We start from the raw sequence: 25,467 nt of genomic DNA, 5'->3' as shown, positions 1-25,467 counted from the left end.
AGGTCCATATATTAAGCAGTCAACACTTGGTGGTTAAAATGGAGATTCATGAAAAAGAATTACCCACAGTTTGCCAGTAAACATCCCAAATTTATGCTTTTAAGCCATTAGTACTGATAACATGCATGTTTTCTTCAAATAGATTTTCAAAGTCTGCTATAGTTTTCAGAGCATTCATAGGGAAGTTAAAATTTACTCATACCTTTAAATAAAGAGAACCCATAAAAGAGGGCTGAGTAGATTCACATTGTTAGGGAAGCTTTGTGAAAACAAATGAAGTAATGGGTACAATTGTTAAATGGAATATGAACTCTAGATTAGATACTAGTATTGTATCCATGTTGAATTTCCAGAATTAGATCATCATTCTGTGGCTGTGTAAGAGAATGCCTTTGTTCAGAGCATAAGAGAATACACACTGAAGTATTTAGGAATAAAGGGTCAAAAGAAGGAAAGTAAGAATTATAAAGCAAACATGACAAAATATTAATAGGTGAAATTGATTGAAGGATAAATGAATTCTTTGCACTATTCCTAAGGCTCTTCTATTAGCTTGAAGTTATTTCAAAATAAAACATTTACAAACACCAAATGAAGTAATTTTACATTGACCTACTTAAACACTACACTTGTTGACCTTCAGTTTTCTCAAGGGGTTGATTTAATACCAAGAGATCTCTTTCAAAACATTTCTCCTATAGCCAAGTCTTTCCAAATTGCAAGGTCACCTTCAGAGGAAAGGAAATTATTGCAACAATCCTTGTCTATCTCATGCTCCGAAATAACCCCTTAAATAACTGATTGTTTTTTAGATTCCACATGTAAGTGAAATAATATGGTATTTGTCTTTCTTAAACAAAAAAAACCCCTCATAGATACAGAGAACAGACTGGCGATTGCCAGAGGGGAGGGGAGTTAGGGGGGTGGGCGAAACTGGTGGAGGGGATCAAGAGGCACAAACTTCCAGTTATAAAATAAACAAGTCATAGGATGTAATAAACAGCATGGTGATGGAATGGTAAATAGAATTATTGCAGTTATCATTTTGCAGTGTATACAAATATTGAATCATTATGTTGTATATCTGAAACTAATATAATGTTATATGTCAATTATACCTCAATAGAAAAAATAAGGCCTTTGGACATGCAGAAAAAACCTGATATTTTTTCCAACCACAGATCGCCATTTACAATTTGACTATTCATTTATGTTAATATCAAGTCGCTCATTTGATATTTTATGTTTCTGGATCAGTATACCACTTATGTTGGAGCAGAATTTTAGTATTGAGCAGTGCAGCTTTAACAAATGGAGTAAATGCTTACCAAACAAAATTTTCAGGTGAGGTTACAAAATCATAATTAATCACAACAAAACCATTTTCAAATTTGTTTCTAAAATAGTCCCTGAAGTCAAAAAGCCATGAAAGGACTGTATAAGGAATGAAAAGCAAGGAGAAATGGAAAAATTAATTTATTATATGAAGAAACATAAACAATATTTATTAGAGTGAATGGCTGCAGAGAAGCAGCCTGCAAAACTCACATCCGCAATGTACTGGCTGAGGAGTACTGACACATACAGTCATAACCCATAGCACTAATGTTCTAAGGAGGTTTCCATGAAAATGCTGTATTTGACAATCAATTTTAAAGTTTATTTTTCCCATTTACAAGGCAGAAAAAATTATACCCACATTCAATTAAAGTCTAGCGGGATCAGGCATTCAAATTGTAAAGAAAAATTAACAAAAGAGGCTGCTATATCCTTTATGAAAGATGACATACAAAAATGATAAGCTCATTTGTTATCAAAAGCAATTTCTCAGATTTCAGTGGGTCTTTTTCCTCCAAGTACCATATGTTTGGGTGCTAATTTTTTTTTTTTTTGCGATACATGGGCCTCTCACTGTTGTGGCCTCTCCTGTTGTGGAGCACAGGCTCTGGACGCGCAGGCTCAGCGGCCATGGCTCACGGGCCCAGCCGCTCCGCGGCATGTGGGATCTTCCCGGACCGGCGCACGAACCCGTGTCCCCTGCATCGGCAGGCGGACTCTCAACCACTGTGCCACCAGGGAAGCCCTGGGTGCTAATTTTTATAAGCAAATGATGGTAAGAGAAAGGGCAACTGTTGAGTTCTCTCCAAGAGTAAAGGCCATTTACACTTGCCCTTCTGTAAGGCCAAAGGCCGACATATTCACTTAAGACACTCATGTGAATGATGCTACTTGTTTCTTCTCTAACGGTAAAAAAAAAAAAAAAAAAAAAAAACCTGCTATGAATTTGAATAACTATAAAAACAACTCCTTTAAACATGCATGGCACTTCAAAAATATTTTCAAAGCATTTTCACACCTATTATTTAATTTGTTCTTCTGACAACCTTGTGAGGTAGTCTGGGCAAGTATATCATGCAAATTTTGTGGGTGAGGAAACTGAGGCATAGAACAATTAACTAACTTGCAGGGTTGGACAGGGAGATGTCAACCTCTACACTGCACTGTCTCCAGTAATGAAGAAAGTCTAAACATATTTGATGCTCTTATTTCAATATATTTCGAGGAAATACTTCACCTCCATCCAGCCAAATGATAATGAATCAGTTGGAGTATCTGTTGCGACAAGTTATGGTATGTAATTAATTAGACAAAGCACGGAGAGTTTTAAAAATTGGAATTATTACTGAAAAAGACATTTTAACTCTCAAGATAGGAGGAAATTTGCTGGTTTGTTTGTCTTTAGGGCAACCTAGTTGTGCAGTCTGAGCTATAATTTTGCCATTTCAGAGGTATAATACAAATAATTTAAAAACAAGATTTCTCAGTTCACTATGACTTAAATTGTGGCCATGAAGAAAAAAAGCAGTGGCTTCTCTTCCCCAAAGTGACTAGACGTATATGGCCCCAAAGCAGGGGTATCTGCATATCAAGAGTTAAAGATGACAAAATGTCCAATTTAGTTACCAAACCTCTTTATCCTTTTAAATGTGGCTTATAATTGGGCTTTAGGAGTGTGACAGACCATCACTGTCAGTTTGGTTTGGGGTCACTCAATATGCTTACCTACATTCTACCTTAAAATGATTTTAAATGTATTTGAAGGCCCAGATTTTGTAGTGGTTCTTGAGACAGGCTTCCAAACCAAGGCTGGGGAAGTACCAGTCTCTCCATCCCTGGCTAATTCTGGCCACAACTCCTACTCAAACTCACCATTTTAACCTGTCCCCTGACAAACTAGCTGTTAGAAACTCGATGGGTCAGAAAGTTCAGCCATTATGAGTCCTAAGACTGTCAACCCTGATCGACCTGCAATGTCCAGCCTCGTCAGTGACGTCACCTGCTCCCAGGTGTTTCATCATCAAGGTTTTTATGGTAGAAATAATGGTACTAGATCTAGGCATTTTTCCAAGACAACTGAGGATATTCTACAAATCCTTTTATGAAAGAAATATGGTTCCAGATCAAAGGAGAAATTATACTGAAGATAGGAAAGTGTAGGAGGATAAAATTGAAGTTCTTATTCAAATTAACTCATAATCATACCAAATCAAAATGCATTCAGTTAAAGATAAAAATCTTCTGGTCATGTTAGCTGTTTGCAAAATTTAAAAGTTTCTGAAGTCAACATCTAACTGAAGGTGGGGAACCCTTTTCCTTCAAATAATGAAAATTAAAATGGCCTATATACATATGCTAGGTGAGAAATTTCTGTGTTTTCTAGAAGAACTTAGGTTAACCAAGGTAACTCTTGTCTAAAACTTTCCTGACAGGCAAGGAAGAGGTGGAGTAAAGACTATGGGTTTTATTTTCTTCTTTCCTAAGAAGGCAAATCCTAGCAAATTCTACTAGAAATTTCCCAGAACTGTAAGACAGGACTCAACCTTGATGAGGTTAAGCCTACCTTCTAGCAGATTCATCTTAAACTATCACAAGAAGGTAAGAACTCTGCTTATAAAAGCCTACAAACACTTTGATATTTTAACAACCCTCTTGATCCAGAATTTCTTCAACATATTGAAGGAACACAACTTTTCTAAAATTCTAGGGCTTCCATAACCAAATTTAGAATTCAATTTTGAATCCATGGATCCTTGAGAATAAAGTCTCCAAGGCTGCTACAGTTGGTTGTGTACAAAGAGCCCTGATGAGATGAAAATGGAACATCTGTCTATTCAAAAACCAAACTTGAACAGCCCTCTCTGAAAACTCTGACAGGACTGTTGTGGCTGATGGCAAAACCCCAGTAACCATCTGTGGTCATCAGATAACTCTTGGGTGAAAACTACGTTCAGGGATAATAAAACATTAGGCTACCTAGACCAGCAGTCCAGAAAACTAGAAAACAAGTAAGCCCCTGCCCTCATTCTACCTGATGGATCTAACCAGCCCAACTCAGATATCATGGGTACTTTGTCAATGAAAAGGCCAGTAACGTCTGGGAGAACATGGTCAACTGTGAATGGTGGTGCCTTAGGCTGCCCCTGCAACGCTCAGGGGTTTCCCTGGCTTCTCTCCATGGTTCCCACATGCCCACCCGAGAGCTCTCCGAAGGGGAGAGACTCACAAGGAGTTGAGAGATAACTTCCTGCTTTGTTAACTGTGCAGGGCCCATCACTTGTATGAAGAACAGGGATCAACCCAGCAAACAATACATCTGTGCCTCAAGAGACTCAGGTCCCATTAAGCAGAAAAGAGCTCATCGGCATTCAAGATCTGGCTGGGCATAGAACTTATTTTACTGCTAGAAGGGGTTTCCTCTCTGTCTGCGGATGACCTTAGATCCGTCTTTTCTGCAGACTCAGAGGATTTCTGCCGCCTGCAGTCACAGCAAGCACACTTTAGCCACTCCTGAAAGCTTTCAGAAACACTAGAGGAAAAGAGCTTTTTGCAAGGGTGGAAGAATTGATAGAACACGATCATGAATAGAATGGCCGTGCAGTACCCAATGAGCAGCTGCAGGATCAGCAGGGGTGCGCACACATACATGTAGATGTCAGTCTTGTAAAGATACCACATGAGGAGGAGGAAGGCGTTCTCGATGAATCTCAACATGTAGTACACCAGCAGCTGGTACCAGTTCTGGGACTTGCTGATGAGGTCGGGGTTGTTGATTTTCAGCTGTACCGCTGACCAGCAGAACATGTTGATCCCGGCGTAAAGTAAGGTGAGGAAGCACAGCACGATGGTGGTGCCCACCCGACTGAGGGCCTTCTCGATGTTCTCAGGGAAGGGGGAGCCACTGCACCAGAAGAGGATCCAGGGGTAGAAGAGGAAGCTGAGGAAGTTGAGGAGTATGTCTATCACCACCCAGGTCTTCAGGACAGAGGTAAAGAGGACCAGGACAATGACTCGAGTGGCAATCTCAAAGCTCCTCCAGAGGAAGATACAGACATAGGCCAGGGGCTTCACTTTGACATCATATTCATCGTATTTGATCTTGATGGCGAGGATGTTACAGCGCAAGGCTCCATACACGATGGACAATAGGGAGAGGACCATGAAGAGACCTGAGGAGAGAAGAGAAAGAGCGCTCTCAAGTCTCACCTACACCAAGAATCCTACTGTGGTGGCTGCTGGCAGTCCTCTACCCATATTCCTTGGACCCCTCTGTTTCATGTGCACGGGCTGGCTTCCAGCTATCAGCGTCTGCTCACTGCACCTGAGGGCTTTTCCCAGGGCTGCAGAAGCCTGCTGTGCCCAGGTGCTGGGCAGGCTGAAGTGCCCAGGAATTAACACCCCTGGGAGAGCCCTTCAACACCCCAATCCTAGCCCTGAGAAGAGCTGGAATATAACGAGCCCAGTTCCCCTACCGTTTGGGTACAGTAACTCGGAGGTGTGTGTTCTATACTGTTTACCGGTGTTTCCTCATAAGATTACTTTCTAGTCACCCACGGTGACTGTTGTCTAGTAACGTTGTCACCTTTATTGGCCGCCTTCCCTGTCTCACTTCCCTTCTCCCACGCTTCTTATACCTTCCTCCAGACAGACATGCACTCAAGTGCTTGTCTCAGGGTCTGCTTCAGGGTCAACTGAAACTAAAACACCTTTCAGACCCCATCTGCTCTGTCTGAATATGTGGAGTCCTTTACACGGTGCGTTTTGTTTCCTCAATCAGCTTACAAGCTCCTGAGGAGTCACGAGTGACCATGTCTGATATTTCTTCTTGATACCCTCAACATATACCAGTGTAGAAACTGAAACAGAAAGCACTCAATAATAAATTGTTCATGAGTTCCTCTCTATCTGCAGGACCTTTTAAATTTATATACTGACTACAGATTGCTCACTTTTCTTTGCTCTTCAGTTATATTCTTAAATTCCATACAGTGCTGAAGAAATGAGAACCTCACTGTTACTGAGTCAATCTGTCTTGGTCTAAAAGGCCTTAATGTTTCAAGGGGTCTCAACTCTAGCTGTTTATTTCTTCAAATGACTGACGGCTAATGGGTTTACCCGGTTTATACCGAGCAGCAGTGTTAGGGGACAAGATGTGGCTCATTTGAATGGAGCATGGTACTATGTTTCAGAGCATGACACTGCTGGCTGTGAGTTCTATTATCTAAAAAATGTACTGCCAACCCATGAGCACAGACTGTGTGGTCAAATCTGAAATACAATCACTTACTGCAGGCTGCCACGACCTCCAAATATTGGAGCAGGGAGGAACCGAGAGTCTGGCTGGGTTCTGTTTTCTTGCCCATAAAATTGAGATAATACCTTCCATGCCTACCTCCAACATACATATAACAAAATTGTTTTTACTTATAATTTAAAATGCATGGGAATAAAGGGTTCATTTTCTTATTTAAGTTCTGAATCAATGGAAGACATCTACATTTGATGGGCATAAAAACTCGGAAGCTTGGGTAGTTAGTTGCCTGGGAGAAGCTCAGTTTTACTCAAAGCATCAACTCCTCTCATAGCCTTTTGGCACTGATTTAAATCATCGATATCATTCTCTGGAAAGACTGCCATGTACTAATCAAATTTAAAAGACAGAAATACTATCACAGGAGTAGCCTGGGAAGTAATTGGACTGAGTTATTTTTTCTGAGAGGCTAGTTCAATGGAGCATTATAAAGCAGTACATATTGCTGATACACTGTTTTTATTGAAATACAGTTGATTTACAATGTTCTGTTAATTTCTGCTGTACAGCAAAGTGACTCAGTTATACATACACATTCTTTTTTATATTCTTTTCCATTACGGTTTATCCCAGGTGATATACTTTTATATGTATTACACATTTCTACAAACCTTAAGAATCTAGTATTGGATCCTTTCCTTTTAGTCCTTCTGTTTTTTCTACTACAAGAAAAATAACTTCAAATGTAGAATATGAGCTAAGCGTAAATTACCATATAAATTATGTATTCATACACATGCAGTATTTACACTGTTAAATTTACGGTACTTCATCTCCAAGTTACTTATTACTTTTAACAATGCAATGACCCAAACAATTTTTTAACCATCAATCCATTTTTCTCGTTAGGTCAATTATTTCCAAATTACGTTTTTTTCTCTGTCAAGAGAGTTAGCCAATTATTACCCAATTGCTGCTTAGTAGGAATTAACTGCTAAGGCCTTCTGAGAATGCAAAGAAATGACTGTGAAATCACTAACTTCAATGATCATTACCAGTGTTTGGTGCTCCCTGCTCCCCAAGAAAGGGGCCAGGAAGAGAGAGATACTTGGGAGACAAGAAACTTGAACAAAATGCTTCGAATGTATATTTCTACCTCTAGAGTTAAGCTGTTATCTAATGAATAGCTAGGATGATATTTGTGCAAATATCTACTTATTCAGACTTAAATGGAGAAAAGTTCCTGACATCATTTCCCAACCTTCTCTTCCCAGAGTCCACACAACAGGGAATCCGTTGGTGGTCCTGACCTTTTAAGTGGCATGTCATAGAAGTCTAACAGCCCCCAATAATCTTTTTTTCTAAACATCTTTATTGGGGTATAATTGCTTTACAATGGTGTGTTACTTTCTGTTTTCTAACAAAGTGAATCAACTATACATATACACACATCCCCATATCTCCTCTCTCTTGCGTCTCCCTCCCACCCTCCCTGTCCCACCCCTCTAGGTGGTCACAAAGCACCGAACTGATCTCCCTGTGCTATGCGGCTGCTTCCCACTAGCTATCTATTTTACATTTGGTAGTGTATATATGTCCATGCCACTCACTCACTTTGTCACAGCTTACCCTTCCCCCTCCCCGTGTCCTCAAGTCCATTCTCTATGTCTGTGTCTTTATTCCTGTCCTGTCCCTAGATTCATCAGAACCATTTTTTTTTAGATTCCATATATATGTGTTAGCATACAGTATTGGTTTTTCTCTTTTTGACTTACATCACTCTGTATGACAGACTCTAGTTCCATCCAACTCACTACAAATAAGTCAATTTTGTTTCTTTTTATGGCTGAGTAATATTCCATTGTATATATGTGCCACATCTTTATCCATTCATCTGTCGCTGGACTTCAGGTTGCTTCCATGTCCTGGCAATTGTAAATAGTGCTGCAATGAACATTGTGGTACATGACTCTTTTTGAATTATGGTTTTCTCAGGGTATATGCCCAGTAGTGGGATTGCTGGGTCATATGGTAGTTCTATATTTAGTTTTTTAAGGGACCTCCATACTGTTCTCCATAGTGGCTGTATCAATTTACATTCCCACCAACAGTGCAAGAGGGTTCCCTTTTCTCCACACCCTCTCCAGCATTTATTGTTTGTAGATTTTTTGATGATGGCCATTCTCATTGGTGTGAGATGATGTCTCATTGTAGTTTTGATTTGCATTTCTCTAATGATTAGAGATGTTGAGCATCCTTTCATGTGTTTGTTGGCAATCTGTATATCTTCTTTGGACAAATGTCTATTTAGGTCTTCTGCCCATTTTTGGATTGGGTTGTTTGTTTTTTTGATATTGAGCTGCATGAGCTGCTTGTATATTTTGGAGATTAATCCTCTGTCAGTTGCTTCGTTTGCAAATATTTTCTCCCATTCTGAGGGTTGTCTTTTCATCTTGTTTATGGTTTCCTTTGCTGTGCAAAAGCTTTTAAGTTTCATTAGGTCCCATTTATTTTTGTTTTTATTCCACTTTTCTAGGAGGTGGGTCAAAAAGGATCTTGCTGTGATTTATGTCATAGAGTGTTCTGACTAGGTTTTCCTCTACAAGTTTTATAGTGTCTGGCCTTACATTTAGGTCTTTAATCCATTTTGAGTTTATTTTTGTGTATGGTGTTTGGAAGTGTTCTAATTTCATTCTTTTACATGTAGCTGTCCAGTTTTCCCAGCACCACTTATTGAAGAGGCTGTTTTTCCTCCATTGTGTATTCTTGCCTCCTTCATCAAAGATAAGTTGACCATATGTGTGTGGCTTTATCTCTGGGCTTTCTATCCTGTTTCATTAATCTATATTTCTGTTTTTGTGCCAGTACCATACTGTCTTGATTACTATAGCTTTGTAATACAGTCTGAAGTCAGAGAGCCTGATTCCTCCAGCTCCGTTTTTCTTTCTCAAGATTGCTTTGGCTATTCGGGGTCTTTTGTGTTTCCATACAAATTGTGAAATTTTTTGTCCTAGTTCTGTGAAAAATACCATTGGTAGTTTGATAGGGATTGCACTGAACCTGTAGATTGCTTTGGGTAGTACAGTCATTTTCACAATGTTGATTCTTTCAGTCCAAGAACATGGTATATCTCTCCATCTGTTTGTATCATCTTTAATTTCTTTCATCAATGTCTTATAGTTTTCTGCATGCAGGTCTTTATCTCCCTAGGTAGGTTTATTCCTAGGTTTTTTTTTTTTTGGCAGTACGCGGGCCTCTCACTGTTATGGCCTCTCACGTAGTGGAGCACAGGCTCCAGACGCGCAGGCTCAGCGGCCATGGCTCACGGGCCCAGCCGCTCCGCGGCATGTGGGATCTTCCTGGACCAGGGCACGAACCCGTGTCCCCTGCATTGGCAGGAGGACTCTCAACCACTGCGCCACCAGGGAAGCCCTATTTCTAGGTATTTTTTTCTTTTTGTTGCAATGGTAAACGCGAGTGTTTCCTTAATTTCCCTTTCAGATTTTTCATCATTAGTGTATAGGAACCCAAGAGATTTCTGTGCATTAATTTTGTATCCTGCTACTTTTCATATTCTCATTTCCTATGTGAGTGTGTGGAGTGGAGGGGCGAGGTCGGAGGGCATTTTGCTGTTTTTATCTTTTGTTAGAAGGTAAGACATCACTTTGGGTAAAGCTGAAAGGAAGGCTTTGGCAATATTCCAAACCCCTGCCACACTTACAAAGTTTCTTCCCATGTAATTCCAGCCAAACGAACTCCTTCCAAAGGAACTCTTCCTATTTCACAGAGAAAATAATTGCTATTAGGAATGAACTTGCTAATTTCCTGACTTGACATCAAGACCTTAATCTTTGTGTTAAGTGGTGGAGAACATTTTATTGCTCAGGATTCCTCTTCGGAGGGGAATTCTGTTTGTAGGACAAGGCAAGCACTTTCTCTGTGGCTTATCCTAGCATTCATTATAATAGCCTCTCAATGTTTTGTATGTAGGAAAATTTCTATTGATATAATAATGCTAAAAGGAAGAAAGGAGGGAGGGAAGGAAGGAAGGAGGGAGGGGAGAGAGGGAGGGAGGGAGGGAAGGGGGAAGGAGAAAGGAAAGAGGAAGGAAAAAAAGGGTGAGGGAGGACCCTTCCCTTTACCCTACACTCCTTTCTGTCTACTGCCACACTCTCTTTCACACTTTTCCTCAACCCTCTTACCACTAATCGAAACACTCGTTTTCCAATCCTCAACTCCTTGCAGTCTGGATTCTAGTCTTGCTCCTTCCTCATCTCTCTGCAACATTTGACATTGTTCATTCCCACTTTCTTGAAACTTCTTCTGTGGAAGTGATCATATCATTTTCTCCTAATCATCCTCTCACTTTTCTTGCAGTCCCTTCTCAATTTCATTCATAGGCACATCTTTCTCTTCTACTCAGGAACCATGGTCTTATTTTTCTCCTTCCTACCAGATTTCTCTTCCGAGATATCTTTATAGGTGCCTCAAAACAAAACAAAACACAAAACAAAACTTATATTTCCTTGAAAATCTCCTCTTACATTCCCTCTAGCAGCTCACAACACCATCACTCCAGATCATTCTATCCAGAAATTTACATGTTAATTAGGACTTTTCACTTTCCTCTCCCATCCCACTCAAAGAGATCTCTAAGCTCTTGTTACTCAGTGTGGCTCATGGATCAGAAGCACTGACATTGACTCGGGGTCAATGAAGTGCTCTAGCTTAGACCCTGAAATTCTGAGTCAGAATCTCTATTTTAACACGATTTTCCGTTTTTCTCAGGCTTTAATGTATGACCATTAAAGTCTGAGAAGTACTGCTCTAAGTTCATTTCTTCCTCCCTTTCTGGCTGTGTCCCTTGTTAACTCTCATAATGGCTCTTACCACAGGGTCCTAACTCATTTGTTTCTCTGCCACCAGCCTTCCTCTCCTCTTCGTCTGCCTGGATAAACCCTACTTGTTCTTCAAGGTTCAGTTAAAGTGTTACCGCCTCAATGATGCCTTTTCTCGGCCTTTATTCAACTATATTTATTCAGTTGTGCTAAATGCTTCCAAGACTCTTCTAAGCTCAGTTAACTGCCACTCTATTGGGAACTCACAGTCACTTAATGCATACGTCTCTTTCCTCACTTGGTACCTTTGGTTTAGTGCAATCTCCTAGAGGCAGCTACTGTTTCATACAGATTTTTATTACAGCACCTAGCACAGTGACTGGCACAAAGTTGGTAACTGATATGTCTGTTGAATAAGTGAAATAAAAATTGTACAATCTGTGACCTGCCCTTTTTTTTTTTAACCACTGAATGAGTAATTGAAGCTCCAAATCTCTCAGAGACACGACTGAAGTGAGCCATGAGAACTCTCAAAGCCCCTTCCCAGATGGTGACTTCTGGGGTCATGGGCTTCCTATGCAAATGCATCTGCTTTATGTGCCTTTCTCAATCAAGAAGTTGCACGTGTTTCCAGCACTTCCAGAGAAATAGGCTCCAAATTAGAAAAGGTCTTTGAGATTTAAGTTTACACTCTAAAAAAACCTCTTCTAGGTATATGAGAGGCTTGCAAAGCAGGGAGATTCAGGAACAGTGCAGTACTTTCTGACCACGGGAATAACTAAGGAAGGTAAGTCCTGCTTCAGGATGTCCGGCCCAGCCAGGATTAAGACAAGTCTGGATTATCTCAGCAGTGTTATCTTCCTGGTCAGTTATCCAGATCACTGCTCTTGCTGGATTCCATGACTTACTCTTACTTGAGTTACCTTTGACCATGTATTACAGGACCCAGGGTTCTGCTTTAATTCCACCCCAGGCCCTGACAACTGGTCAGCAAACTTTTTTTTTTAACATCTTTATTGGAGTATAATTGCTTTACAGTGGTGTGTTAATTTCTGCTTTATAACAAAGTGAATCAGCTATACGTATACATATATCCCCATATCCCCTCCCTCTTGCGTCTTCTTCCCACCCTCCCTATCCCACCCCTCTAGGTGGTCACAAAGCACCGAGCTGATCTCCCTGTGCTATGTGGCTGCTTCCCACTAGCTATCTATTTTACACTTGGTAGTGTATATATGTCCATGCCACTCTCTCACTTCGTCCCAGCTTACCCTTCCCCCTCCCCATGTCCTCAAGTCCATTCTGTACGTCTGCGTCAGCAAACTGTTAATGAAGAGAGTGAAAATGAGAGAGATCGTCAACACCATGAGCTTGTATCCACATCTGTCACCTTCTCTCCCCAGTTGCTATCATAAATATTGCTTTGGTCCTTTATTGTAACAGCTTTATTGAGACATAATTCGCATACCATACAATTCACAATTTAAAGTGTACAATTCAATGTTTCTTTTTTGTTAACAATAATTTTATTATCACAGTTATTACTGAATAATTATGATGTCCCCAACACCACGCACTTTACATATGTGATCACATTTAATCCTTATCAGTTGGTTCTAGTTTATACCCATTTTCCAGATGAGAAAGATGAGGTTAAATAGCTTTCCCAATGTCATACAGCTAGTAAGTGGTCATGCTTGGATTCAAATTGAGAACTGTTTGTCTCTAAACTCTTTCTTTTTTAGTTGGAGTATAGTTGCTTTACAATGTTGTGTTAGTTTCTCCAGTACAGCAAAGTGAATCAGCTACACATATACATATATCCCCTCTTTTTTGGATTTCCTTCCCGTTTAGGTCACCATAGAGCAGTGAGTAGAGTTCCCTAAGGAGGCAAGAAAATACAATGGAGAAAAGACAGTCTCTTCAATAAGTGGTGCTGGGAAAACTGGACAGCTACATGTAAAAGAATGAAATTAGAACACTCCCTAACACCATACACAAAAATGAACTCAAAATGGACTGAAGACCTAAATGCAAGGCCAGACACTATAAAACTCTTAGAGGAAAACCTAGGCAGAACACTCTATGACATAAATCACAGCAAGATCCTTTTTGACCAGCCTCCTACAGAAATGGAAATAAAAACAAAAATAAACAAATGGGACCTAATGAAACTTAAAAGCTTTTGCACAACAAAGGACACCATAAACAAGATGAAAAGACAAACCTCAGAATAGGAGAAAATATTTTCAATGTTTCTCTAAAAGCAGATTCGCAGATATGTGTATCTACTTTTAGTACGTTTCATCACCAGAGTCACATTTAGTACGTTTTCATCACTTCAAAAAGAAACCCTGTACACTTTAGCTCTCATTCCTCTACCCCCCTCCCCCACCCAGTCCTAAGCAACCACTAACTACTTTCTGTCTCTATAGATTTCCCTATCCTGGACTTCTGTATGAATGAAACCATATAATGTGTGGTCTTTTGTGACTGGTTTCTTTCACTTAGCATAACATTTTCAACACTCATCTATCTTGTAGCATGCATCAGTCCTTCATTTCATTTCATGGTCAAATAATATTCCATTGTATGGATATACTACATTTTGCTTATCCATCCATCAGCTGATGAAAATTTGGGTTGTTTCCACCTTCTGGCTATTGTGAATAGTGCTTCTACAAACCTTTGTGTGTGATTTTTTTTTTTTTTTAATTTGGCTGCATTGGGTCTTCGTTGCTGCACATGGGCTTTCTCTAGCTGTGGCGAGCAGGGGCTACTCTTGGTTGTGGTGCGTGGGCTTCTCATTGCAGTGGCTTCTCTTGTTGCAGAGCACGGGCTCTAGGCACGTGAGCTTCAGTAGTTGTGTCTCACGGGCTGTACAGTGCAGGCTCAGTAGCTGTGGCACATGGGCTTAGTTGCTCTGCAGCATGTGGGATCTTCCCAGACTAGGGCTCAAACCCGTGTCTCCTGCATTGGCAGGTGGATTCTTAACCACTGCACCACCAGGGAAGTTCCTATGAATATATTTTTATTTCTCTTGGGTCTATAGGAGTAGAGTTGCTGGGTCATATGGTAACTTTGTGTTTAATTATTTGAGGAACTGCCAGACTGTATTCCAAAGTGATTGCACCATTTTACATTCCCACCAGCAGTGTATGAAAGTTCCAATTTCTCCACACGCTCACCAATGTTTGTTATTATCATTAAGTTCAATTTTTATTATAACCTTTTGATTCTAGTCATCCCAGTGGGTGTGAAGTGGTACACCTTTGTGATTTTGATTTGCGTTTTCATGATGACTAATGATGTAGAGCATCTTTTCATGTGCTTATTGGCCATTTGTACATCTTCCTTAGTTGCTTTGGTTCTTAACTATAGAACAAACTCATAATAGATTTCACACTTTCTCATATGTATCCCAAAAACTCTACCAGAATTCAAAGGCCAGATTTGCATAGACTTATTTAAGGACAATATATTAGCTTCACCCTCAGGTGTCAATGAGCATTTAAAATGAAAAAGAGAGAACAATTCTGATTTCTCGTGCTTTTTAACTTCCCTTAAAAAGGCATTAAAAAGCAAAAAAGAGGATTTCCATGCTGACAATGGCAGATTAGTTTGTTTTGGTTCAATATTTCTGCCAAGAGCAACTGGACAAACACCTGTTTAAAGGCATCAGAGATCTACCAAAGAAAGCAGTCAGTACTTTCGGGCCAAGATCTTAAAGAGAAGAAAAGTCCTAAGAGAAAATTCTGAAGCTGCTCTTCCCCTTGAGACATATGCCCATATGATACTGGGTACAGTATTATGGAACATGAACACAGCTTTCAGCAGTCTCTCAAATCTGGTGGGTGTGGGAGCAAATATTGATATTGTGGCCCTATAATGGTCCTGGAGACAGCCAAAGCTTTCTGGTGGGAACCCCGAAGACTAGACACTGGGAGTAAGGGTGACCAGAAATAGATAATCCCTCATAAAGGCTGAAGTACACATTTCAACCAACTCAAGTTATGACTGGATCAATTCAATCTATATCTAACCCAATTACCTGCCATAAACAAAAGTAAAATCTTCCTGGAGAAAGAGAACTCATCCAGAGACTCAAAGTATCTCTCTTTTTTTTTTTTTTGCTGTACGCGGGCCTCTCACTGTTGTGGCCTCTCCTGTTGCGGAGCACAGGCTCAGGACGTGCAGGCTCAGCGGCCATGGCTCACGGGCCCAGCCGCTCCATGGCATGTGGGATCTTCCTGGACCAGGGCACGAAGCCGTGTCCCCTGCATGGGCAGGTGGACCCTCAACCACTGCACCACCAGGGAAGCCCTCTTTTTTTTTTAATATAAGCATCTGACATTTAATTAAAAATAACATGGCAAGCCAACAACAAAAACAAAAAAATAATCTAAATCCAAGAATTAAAATATATCCATAGGAAATAGAGATATTGTAATTATCTCACATGGACTTAAAAATATTCATAATTACCCTGAGGAAACCATAATTCAAAAAGAGTCATGTACCACAATGTCCACTGCAGCTCTATTTATAATAGCCAGGACATGGAAACAACCTTAGTGTCCATCGACAGATGAATGGATAAAGAAGATGTGGCACATATATCCACTGGGATATTACTCAGCCATAAAGAGAAATGAAATTGAGTTATTTGCAGTGAGGTGGATGGACCTAGAGTCCGTTATACAGAGTGAAGTAAGTCAGAAAGAGAAAAACAAATACCGTATGCTAAAGCATATATATGGAATCTAAAAAAACAGTACTGATGAACCTAGTGGCAGGGCAGGAATAAAGATGCAGGTGTAGAGAATGGACTTGAGGACACAGGGAGGGGGAAGGGTAAGCTGGGACAAAGTGAGAGAGTGGCATGGACATATATACACTACCAAACGTAAAATAGCTAGTGGGAAGCAGCTGCATAGCACAGGGAGATCAGCTCGGTGCTTCGTGACCACCTAGAGGGGTGGGATAGGGAGGGTGGGAGGGAGACACAAGAGGGAGGAGATATGGGGATGTGTGTGTATGTATAGCTGATTCACTTCGTTATAAAGCAGAAACTAACACACCATTGTAGAGCAATTATACTCCAATAAAGATGTTAAAAATATTCATAATTAATATGTTTAAGAAATTATGACAAGATAGAGAATTTATCAGAGACTGGAAACTATTCTAAAAACTCAAATGAAAATTCCAGAACTGAAAAATACAATAAGGGCCATTAAGAAATCAACAGATGGGTTTAATAGAATAGAAATTGCTATAAAGATTATTAGTACTAAGCAGAAGGCAAGTCAGAAGAAAATGGAGAAACAAAAAAGCATGAGAGACTTACGGCAAAGTGAAAATGTTGGAGAGAGAGAGAAGAGAAGAAAAAGAATGGGTCGGAACCAATACTTAAAGTGATAAAGTCTAAGAATTTTCCCAAACTGCTAAAATATCAAACTAAAGCCCAAGTAGGATAAATACGAAGAAAACCTCAACTAAGCATGTTAAAACTGCTGAACATCAAAGTCAAAGTGAAAACCTTAAAAAGCAGTTAGAAACAAACGAACAACCAAAAATCAGATGAATTTCAAAGGAGCAACAAGAACAAGAACAGCTGGTATCTCAACAGAAATAATGGAAGCCAGAAGACAAAGGGATGGTAACCTCAAAGTGGGAGGAAAGTAACCACTAACCTAGTCCTCCAAACACAAAGATGAAGGTAAAAGAAAGACATTTTATGACAAAACAAAAATGAGGGTATTTTTCACTAGTAGATCTACTCTAAAGAAAATACTAAAGGTAGCATTTCAGACCCAATGAAAATGCTCCCACATGGAAGCATGGAGATACAGGAAGGTCTGAACAGGGACCAAAAGGATAAATACAACTCAATTTTTATAATCAGCCAAAAGACTTGCATGGTCACTTGACACACACACACACACACACACACACACACACACACACACACACACACCCCAAAATGGTCACTAAAAACACGAAAAGGAAGTCAAGCTCATTAGCCATCAGGAAACGCAAATTCAAACTAAAATGAGACACTACTACACACAGCCACTGTAATACTGAAAGTAACAGCAAGTGTTGGCAAGGATGTGGGGCAACTGGAACTCTTATACACTGCTTGTGGGAGTGTAAAGTGGTATAATGACTTTTGCAGTTTCTACTAAAGCTAAACATAGGCATTTCCTGTGACCAGCAATTCTACCCGAGTATAGGTGTAACAGAACTGTATATATATACGTATACTAAAAGGCACGTACGAGGATATTTTCAGCAGCATTATTTTTAATCCCAATCTGGAAAAAACCTAAATATTAATCAAGAGAAGAATGTGTCAATTCATTGTGGTATATTCATACAATGGAATATTACATTACACAGCAATGCTAAAGAACAAAGTTCTGCTACAAGTCACAACATGGATAACTCTCACAAATATAATGTTCAATGAAGGAAGCTAGACCTCTGATTCCATTTATATCAACTTTTTAAAAACCAGGAAAAATTAATCTGTGATGTTAGAAGTCAGCTTTCTTTTTTAAATTTAATTTTGATTGGAGAATAGTTGATTTGCAATGTTGAGTTAGTTTCAGGTGTACAGCAAAGTGAATCAGTTATACATGTACATACATCTATTCTTTTTCACATTCTTTTGCCATGTAGGTTATTACAGAGTACTGAGTAGAATTCCCTGTGCTACACAGTAGGTCCTTGTTGATTATCTGTCTTATACATAGTAGCGTGTATATGTTAACCCCAACTTCCTAATTTATCCCTCCCCCCACCTTTCCCCTTTGGTAACCATATATTTAGTTTCTAAGTCTGTGAGTCTGTTTCTGTTTTGTAAATAAGCTCATCTGTATAATATTTAAAGATTCCACGTATAAGTGATATCATATGGTATTTGTCTTTCTCTGTCTGGCTTCCTTCACTTAGTATGATGATCTCTAGGTCCATCCATGTTGCTGCAAATGGTATTATTTCATTCTTTTTATGGCTAATATTCCATTGTATACATGTACCACGTGTTCTTTATCCATTCATCTGTCGACGGAGATTTAGGTTGTTTTCATGTCTTGGCTACTGTAAACAGTGATGCGATGAACACTTGGGGTGCATGTATCTTTTCAAATTATAGTTTTCTCTGGATGTATGCCCAGGATTGGGATCGCTAGATCACATGACAGCTCTATTTTCAGTTTTGTAAGGAACCTCCATACTGTTTTCCATAGTGGCTGCACCAATTTACATTCCCACCAACTCTGTAGGAGGGTTCCCTTTTCTCCACACCCTCTCCAGCATTTACTGCTTGTAGACTTTTTTTTTTTTGGCTGCGCTCCATGGCATGTGGGATCTTAGTTCCCCAACTGGGGATTGAACTCGCACCCCCTGCAGTGGAAGCACAGAGTCTTAACCACTGGACTGCCAGGGAATCCGCCTGCCAATGCAGGGGCATGGGTTCGAGCCCTGGTCCGGGAAGATCCCACATGCCGCGGAGCAACTAAGCCCATGCACCACAACTACTGATCCTGCACTCTAGAGCCTGCGAGCCACAACTACTGAGCCTGTGCGCCTACAGCCCGTGCTCTGCAACAAGAGAAGCCACCACAGTGAGAAGCCCGCGCACTGCAATGAAGGGTAGCCCCCGCTCACCACAACTACAGAAAGCCCATGCACAGCAACGAAGACCCAACACAGCCAAAAATAAATAATTAAAAAAAATTCTAAAAACATATAGGTGCATTACTACTATACTTACTAGGCAACTCAATATATTTGTATTAAATTGAATTTTTTTAAAGGCAAAAGACTACACTTTCATTATTGTAATGAAGTTATTTCAGGAATAGTTTCCTTCCCTACCCTGGCAAAATGCCATGGAGAAAACAAAACATACTATAAACACCTACTTGAATCACTATAGCAAAACTGGTTCTACAGATGTAACCAGGATGACATCCTAATACTGTAAAACACATCTTAAACTTCTAGCAACTAAGACCTTACTGTTACCAAAAGGCCTCTTGAACATGTGCCAGTTTACCAGATGTTTAGTCAGAAATTGAGGACTTTCCTTTCAATACATAGTTATATCCTGTTTAGTATTCAGAATTGTCAGAACAAATTATTATGGCATGTCAATCACAGTACATGTGATGTGATTATTACTGTTTACAATCCCTAAAGAGCCCGAACGATTTTTGCTATTTTTCTCCCAGACACATTTCAATTTCTTACCTAAGGAAACTGGGTGATAAAATCTCTTCTGGCTCATCTCTCTTACGCTGAAAAAAATTACTGTAGTCTTCTCATGCCAGGGACTATTGTAAGCACGTTACAGGTACTAATCACTTAATCCTAACAATTCTATAAAGTAGATACTGTAATTATCCTCATTATGCAGATGAGAAAATAGAAACACAAAGATGCTAACTAATTTCCCAGAAATCACTCAGCTAGCAGAGTTGGAATTCATACCTAAGCAGTCTTGCTCTAGAGTCTTGGTCTTAACCAATAGGCAATTCTGGCTAAATAAATATTAAATATAATGAGGCCTATTTCCCTAGCAGTGGTCTTTTTTTTTTAAACATCTTTATTGGAGTATAATTGCTTTACAGTGGTGTGCTAGTTTCTGCTTTATAACAAAGTGAATCAGCTATACATATACATATATCCCCATATCCCCTCCCTCTTGCGTCTCCCTCCCATCCTTCCTATCCCACCTCTCTAGGTGGTCACAAAGCACCGAGCTGATCTCCCTGTGCTATGCAGCTACTTTCCACTAGCTATCTGTTTTACGTCTGGTAGTAGATATAAGTCCATGCCACTCTCTCACTTCGTCCCAGCTTACCCTTCCCCCTCCCCGTGTCCTCAAGTCCATTCTCTACGTCTGCGTCTTTATTCCTGTCCCCTAGCAGGGGTCTTAGCTCTACTTTTTACCTCTTTTATCAATGGGAGGCAAGGAGCAGGAGCCTGCTACCCTTGAATCTGTCCAGGGCCTCAAGGAGTCTGGAGAATCTCCCCCTACCCCCTGCCTAGAGTATTTTGGGGAGTTGCCCAATTCTTCTTTACTCCACCTGAGCCCAAATTTAGTATCTATTTTCTATTATATGCGTAGTCTATATATAAAAACTTCTTGAAATCATGCTGTCTAGGTACCTAGGAGTTGGTAAGCCTCACTGCATTAAGCTGGTTTCTGGGAATCACCTCCCAAGGCACAACCGATGATCAGAAAGAAGAGGGGCAGGCTCCCCTATCTGCCCTCCCAATGTTCTTATCATCCTGCCTCAGGCAGAGAGAAGAGGCATCAGTGAGTTGAGCTAGAGAAAGGAACACCCTTGTCCTCCATAGCCAAACAAAGGAAGTTAGTACCTGACCCATGTGCGGGACCCTCTATCAGGTTTTCTAACAGCAAAATAGTTAGCAGGACCACTCAGAACCCCAAGGCAACAGTTCTGCATTCTGCTGCAGATTCTTACCTCTGGCAAGGCAGAGCAAACCTTCTCAAAACACAGTCACTCATGTACAGTGAACTCTGTAGATAATCAGGCACAGCCACTTGAGCCTCCACAACTGAAATAATCTCTTGTATTTTCTGCCTTCGCCAACACTTGAACCATAGACACTCACAAACATTTGCACACACATCCTTACCTCCACTAATCTTTTCTAGTATAATTTTTTCCCCAAATCTATCTTCCCTTCCCTCTTTTCAAATGCTTTATTCTATTCTTATTTAATAGTCTTGTTTTATATGCGTTCATAGCTATATGCAACATGAAAACTTAAAAAAATGTAGGAAATAAATAATTTTAAAAATGGATAAATAAATGGCTTGGAACTTGCAAAGAAGACCTCAGTTCTCCTGTGTATGACTGTACCTGTTCAACACGCCCGATTCTAAGCTGCACCACCAGGACCTACTTACTTTACAGACATGAGTGAGGAATCAGAAGGTCCTATGCTAGATTCTTCAAACATGCGCTCTAGAAGTAAACGTGAGAAGCTACATAAGCAGCACTGCTAGGCTCCAGTGAACCCAAGCACAGCCTTGACAAGGCACTTACATGCAGGGTGGGGAGGAGTGTGTGTCTCCCCACTGAATAGCATTAAGTAACTTCCACTGGCTTGTGGCCACAGATTCCAGAAAAGAAAATCGGAGCCTATAACCAGGCAAAAGCCAAGCCTGAATGAAAAGTGTTGGTGGTATACAGAAGCATTTTTCCCCAGTGCATTTGGGGGTGAGTTCGGTTTCGGAGCCATGGATATGAACTCACCCACAAGTCTTGCACGCTTCATATTGTCTTACACACTGACATCCACCATTACACAATCATATAGACCATTGTTTAGACTGCTATAGCAGTTATGTATACTATACTGAGTATAGCTGAAAATGCTCTTTGGTATAGAAAAAATTAAATAAACAGTTAATATTCAACTATATATATATATATATATATATATATATATATATATCACATCGTTCTTGGATTTGTAAGAGTCAAATAAATTCATCTGGGTATACAGGTAGATGAGAGCAGTGTGGGATCCAAATCACAGACATCTAACAAGGAGTAGAAGTCTGAGAAACTTTCATACTGGAGCAGTCAACACAATATACCTAAATCAACCTTAGGGTAAGAAGAAAACAAACTACAGTAAATTATTTTACTGCTTAATTGAGCTATAATTTACATACAAATAACTGTACATATTTAATGTGTACAGTTTGATGATTTTGGACACATGCAAGTAAAATTTTTAGAAACTGAAATTTATTTTATTTTATTTATTTCTTTTTTTAAACATCTTTACTGGAGTATAATTGCTTTACAATGGTGTGTTATAACAAAATGAATCAGCTCCACATATACATATGTTCCCATATCTCTACCCTCTTGCGTCTCCCTCCCTCCCACCCTCCCTATCCCACCCCTCTAGGTGGTCACAAAGAACCGAGCTGATCTCCCTGTGCTATGCGGCTGCTTCCCACTAGCTATCTACCTTACGTTTGGTAGTGTATATATGTCCATGCCACTCTCTCACTTTGTCACAGCTTACCCTTCCCCCTCCCCATATCCTCAAGTCCATTCTCTCCTAGGTCTGTGTCTTTATTCCCATCTTGCCCCTAGGTTCTTCATGACCTTTTTTTTTTTCTCTTAGATTCCATATATATGTGTTACCATAGGGTATTTGTTTTTCTCTTTCTGACTTACTTCACTCTGTATGACAGACTCTAGGTCCATCCACCTCACTACAAATAACTCAATTTCGTTTCTTTTTATGGCTGAGTAATATTCCATTGTATATATGTGCCACATCTAGAAACTAAAATTTAAAATAATCACAAACTTCAATTTGCCCATATTTAACCAAATTTCCAATTAACCAATGCTCTACTTTTAGGTAAAAGAGAAATATTCATATCCCTAACAGAATACAAGCTCAATACAAACAGAAATTTTGTTTTATTCACTGATGCCTGGTACCAAGTACAGGGCCTGGCACACAGTGGGTCTTCAATAGATATTGTTGAATAAGTTAATTGATAACAAGGAGTTATTATTAAATTTTAAAAAACATTGTATTCAAGCCAGTGTTACACAGCTTCCTCATTTACCAAACTATATGCTACAAACATGTTCCAAATGGTGCACCTCAATCATTGAAGAATGTTTCTAATATTTATGGGCTCTTCTCCAAAGAAAGGTATACAGATAACAAATATAAGGCTGAAAAACACACAAGCAAAATATACTTCTGGATGGCCTATGTTTACCAGAAAATCAAATGCCCAGAAATCTCCATTCCCTTTGGATTGTTTAACTGAGTTTCATGGCACATTTGACACATTTGTTCTGCCAGTCACTTACTTTGAAAGAGAAGAAATTGGATAACCAACTCTCTGCTCAACGTATTATCATCCTTTTTACTAAGCATTCACTAAAATAATTCAAATGTACTTCTAAAAGGCTTAAAGATGAATAAGAAAACTTTGAAATCAAAGACTAATAAGCAAGTTTTCTAGATTCTTTCTAGGTATTCATCACTTTACACACACACACACACACACACACACACACACACACACTTCCTTTAATTAACCTTGTCATTTGGATCCTGGTCCACATACAAAAGAACAACTCAGAAAATGTTTACAGAAGCAAATGATAACAACTGCATGTCCTTAAGTAGCCAATTCTCAGAAGGTCTAAAGTCATGAATTTTATTGTCTTACTTTTTCCTCAACATAGTGAACATATACCATTGTAATAACCTTGTTATAAGATGCTTTCAATTTATGTTTAACATTATCTTCCCTAGAGAAAATTCAATTTCATTCTACCCACTGAGCCCAAATTACTTTTTGGTCTCTTGAGGCACAATTAGAAATACCAGAAATAGCTTCCGACCTGAAGCAAGCATTAAAAACTACTTATCTCTGGAAATATAAAGGTTGGCTATCTAAATCTTCTTTCTCAGGCTCTTAAATGCGAAAAAACTGCAGAATCAGCCTTAATAATGAAAGGCCAGCAACACCAATGACTACTACCCATATCATAATATAGCTGTGAGAGCCAGTCTGACCCTTTCCATGTGTTCCCCTTGTCCATGGGCAAATCTGCAGCCCTTAGCCAACCTAAGGGTAAGGCGATCTTTAACTGCAGAGGATGTGGAAGGATCGAGTACGTCACATCTGAGAAATGAAAATGTGAATTCGGTTCAACTTTTTAAAAAAGCCTTTAGTATGTCCACATGCCTGACACCAGGCTAGGTACTATTAACCATGTGTTTAAGGCATTAAAAAAGGTGTTTGTAGTATGGTATGAGGGATGCTATTATTTATGCATATTTTTCTCAAATTAAAGTTCCCATTTTGGGATAGTTTTAAAAGTAGACATACGAAGGTTGATTCTTTGAAAAGATCAACAAAACTGATAAACTCCTAGATGGACTAATCAAGAAACAAAAGACACAGAATGAATTATGAATTCCACAAATGAGGGAATAGCATTACAGTCCTAGACATTAAATTATATAAGGGAATATTACTAAACAACTGTTGCCAATAAATTCAGTAACTTAGGTGAAATGGAGAAATTGGTAGGAAAATAAAACTTACCAAAAGTGACACAAGATGAGGTTAAAAATCTGAACAGCTGTCTAGCCATTAAAGAAATTAAATTATTAGCAAAACTTTCCTACAAAGAAAAATTAATTCATCACTGCTTTGCATCAAGACCAGAGAAGGTGCTGAAACACCTAATCCAAGCTCACCTTACTCACCTTTTGTAAGGTTACAAGTTTCATTAAAATCCATTCAAGTTACCAGTGCTATACAAAAAAAGAGAAAAGTAGGCACATACTCCTTGTGGACTTGCTGTCTAGTGCAGGGACCCTCAAAGGGGACCCTCTGTAAGTAAACAATAAATTATAGTAATTAACCTCCATAAGTAATATAGTAAATTAACCTCTAATGAGCATTTCACCAAGGGTCTGCACCACATACCAACATTTTTAGCTCATCATGTTTAATTTTCACAACAATCCTGTGAAACCCGTGTTGACAGATGCAGTTGTGATAGATGAAGAGGCAAAAGGTCTGTGAGGTGAGACTGGTCACACTGCTGGGCAGAACAGGCCATCTGCCCAGACCTTAGTCCAGCACATTTAAACAAAGTAACAGCTGTGTTCCACTAATAGGCTGCCTAGAATGAGAGTGCGTCCTGAATTTCCCAGCCACGGATGCCCCAGAGCTGCAGAGAAACTGCCAGCAAGAACGTAACATTATACACTTTGGGCTCAGGCCTCCCCAATCCCCCATTGCCTGATAGTGTCTTCCCGTGTGTCTCTGCCACCTAGATTTCTCAATGAGCTCCCATATTTCTTCATGGAAATTCAATTGAGAGCCTACCTAGGCCAGCAAAAAGGAAGGAGGAGGAAGGAAAAAGAAAGAAAAGGGAAGTGAGAAGAGAGGGAAGGAATAAAACAGCCTTTAAAAAAAAAACATTT

General features: G+C 39.6%; 1 protein-coding gene across 1 annotated transcript in view; it reads right to left on the bottom strand.

The window, feature by feature from the left end:
• Nucleotides 1-1,458: 1,458 nt before the first annotated feature.
• The window catches only part of XK (X-linked Kx blood group antigen, Kell and VPS13A binding protein), a 53,186-nt gene continuing 29,177 nt past the window's right edge, over nucleotides 1,459-25,467 (bottom strand). Inside the window, exon 3 of the mRNA XM_004281330.3 lies at nucleotides 1,459-5,507. Coding sequence (XP_004281378.1) covers nucleotides 4,681-5,507 — 827 coding nt within the window. The 3' untranslated portion in view covers nucleotides 1,459-4,680. The remainder of the gene's footprint in view (nucleotides 5,508-25,467) is intronic.

This window comes from Orcinus orca, chromosome X, assembly GCF_937001465.1.
Source record: "Orcinus orca chromosome X, mOrcOrc1.1, whole genome shotgun sequence".
NCBI lineage: Eukaryota > Metazoa > Chordata > Mammalia > Artiodactyla > Delphinidae > Orcinus > Orcinus orca.
Note: the sequence above shows the minus strand (reverse complement) of the source record. Positions and strands in the feature narration are given on the sequence as shown.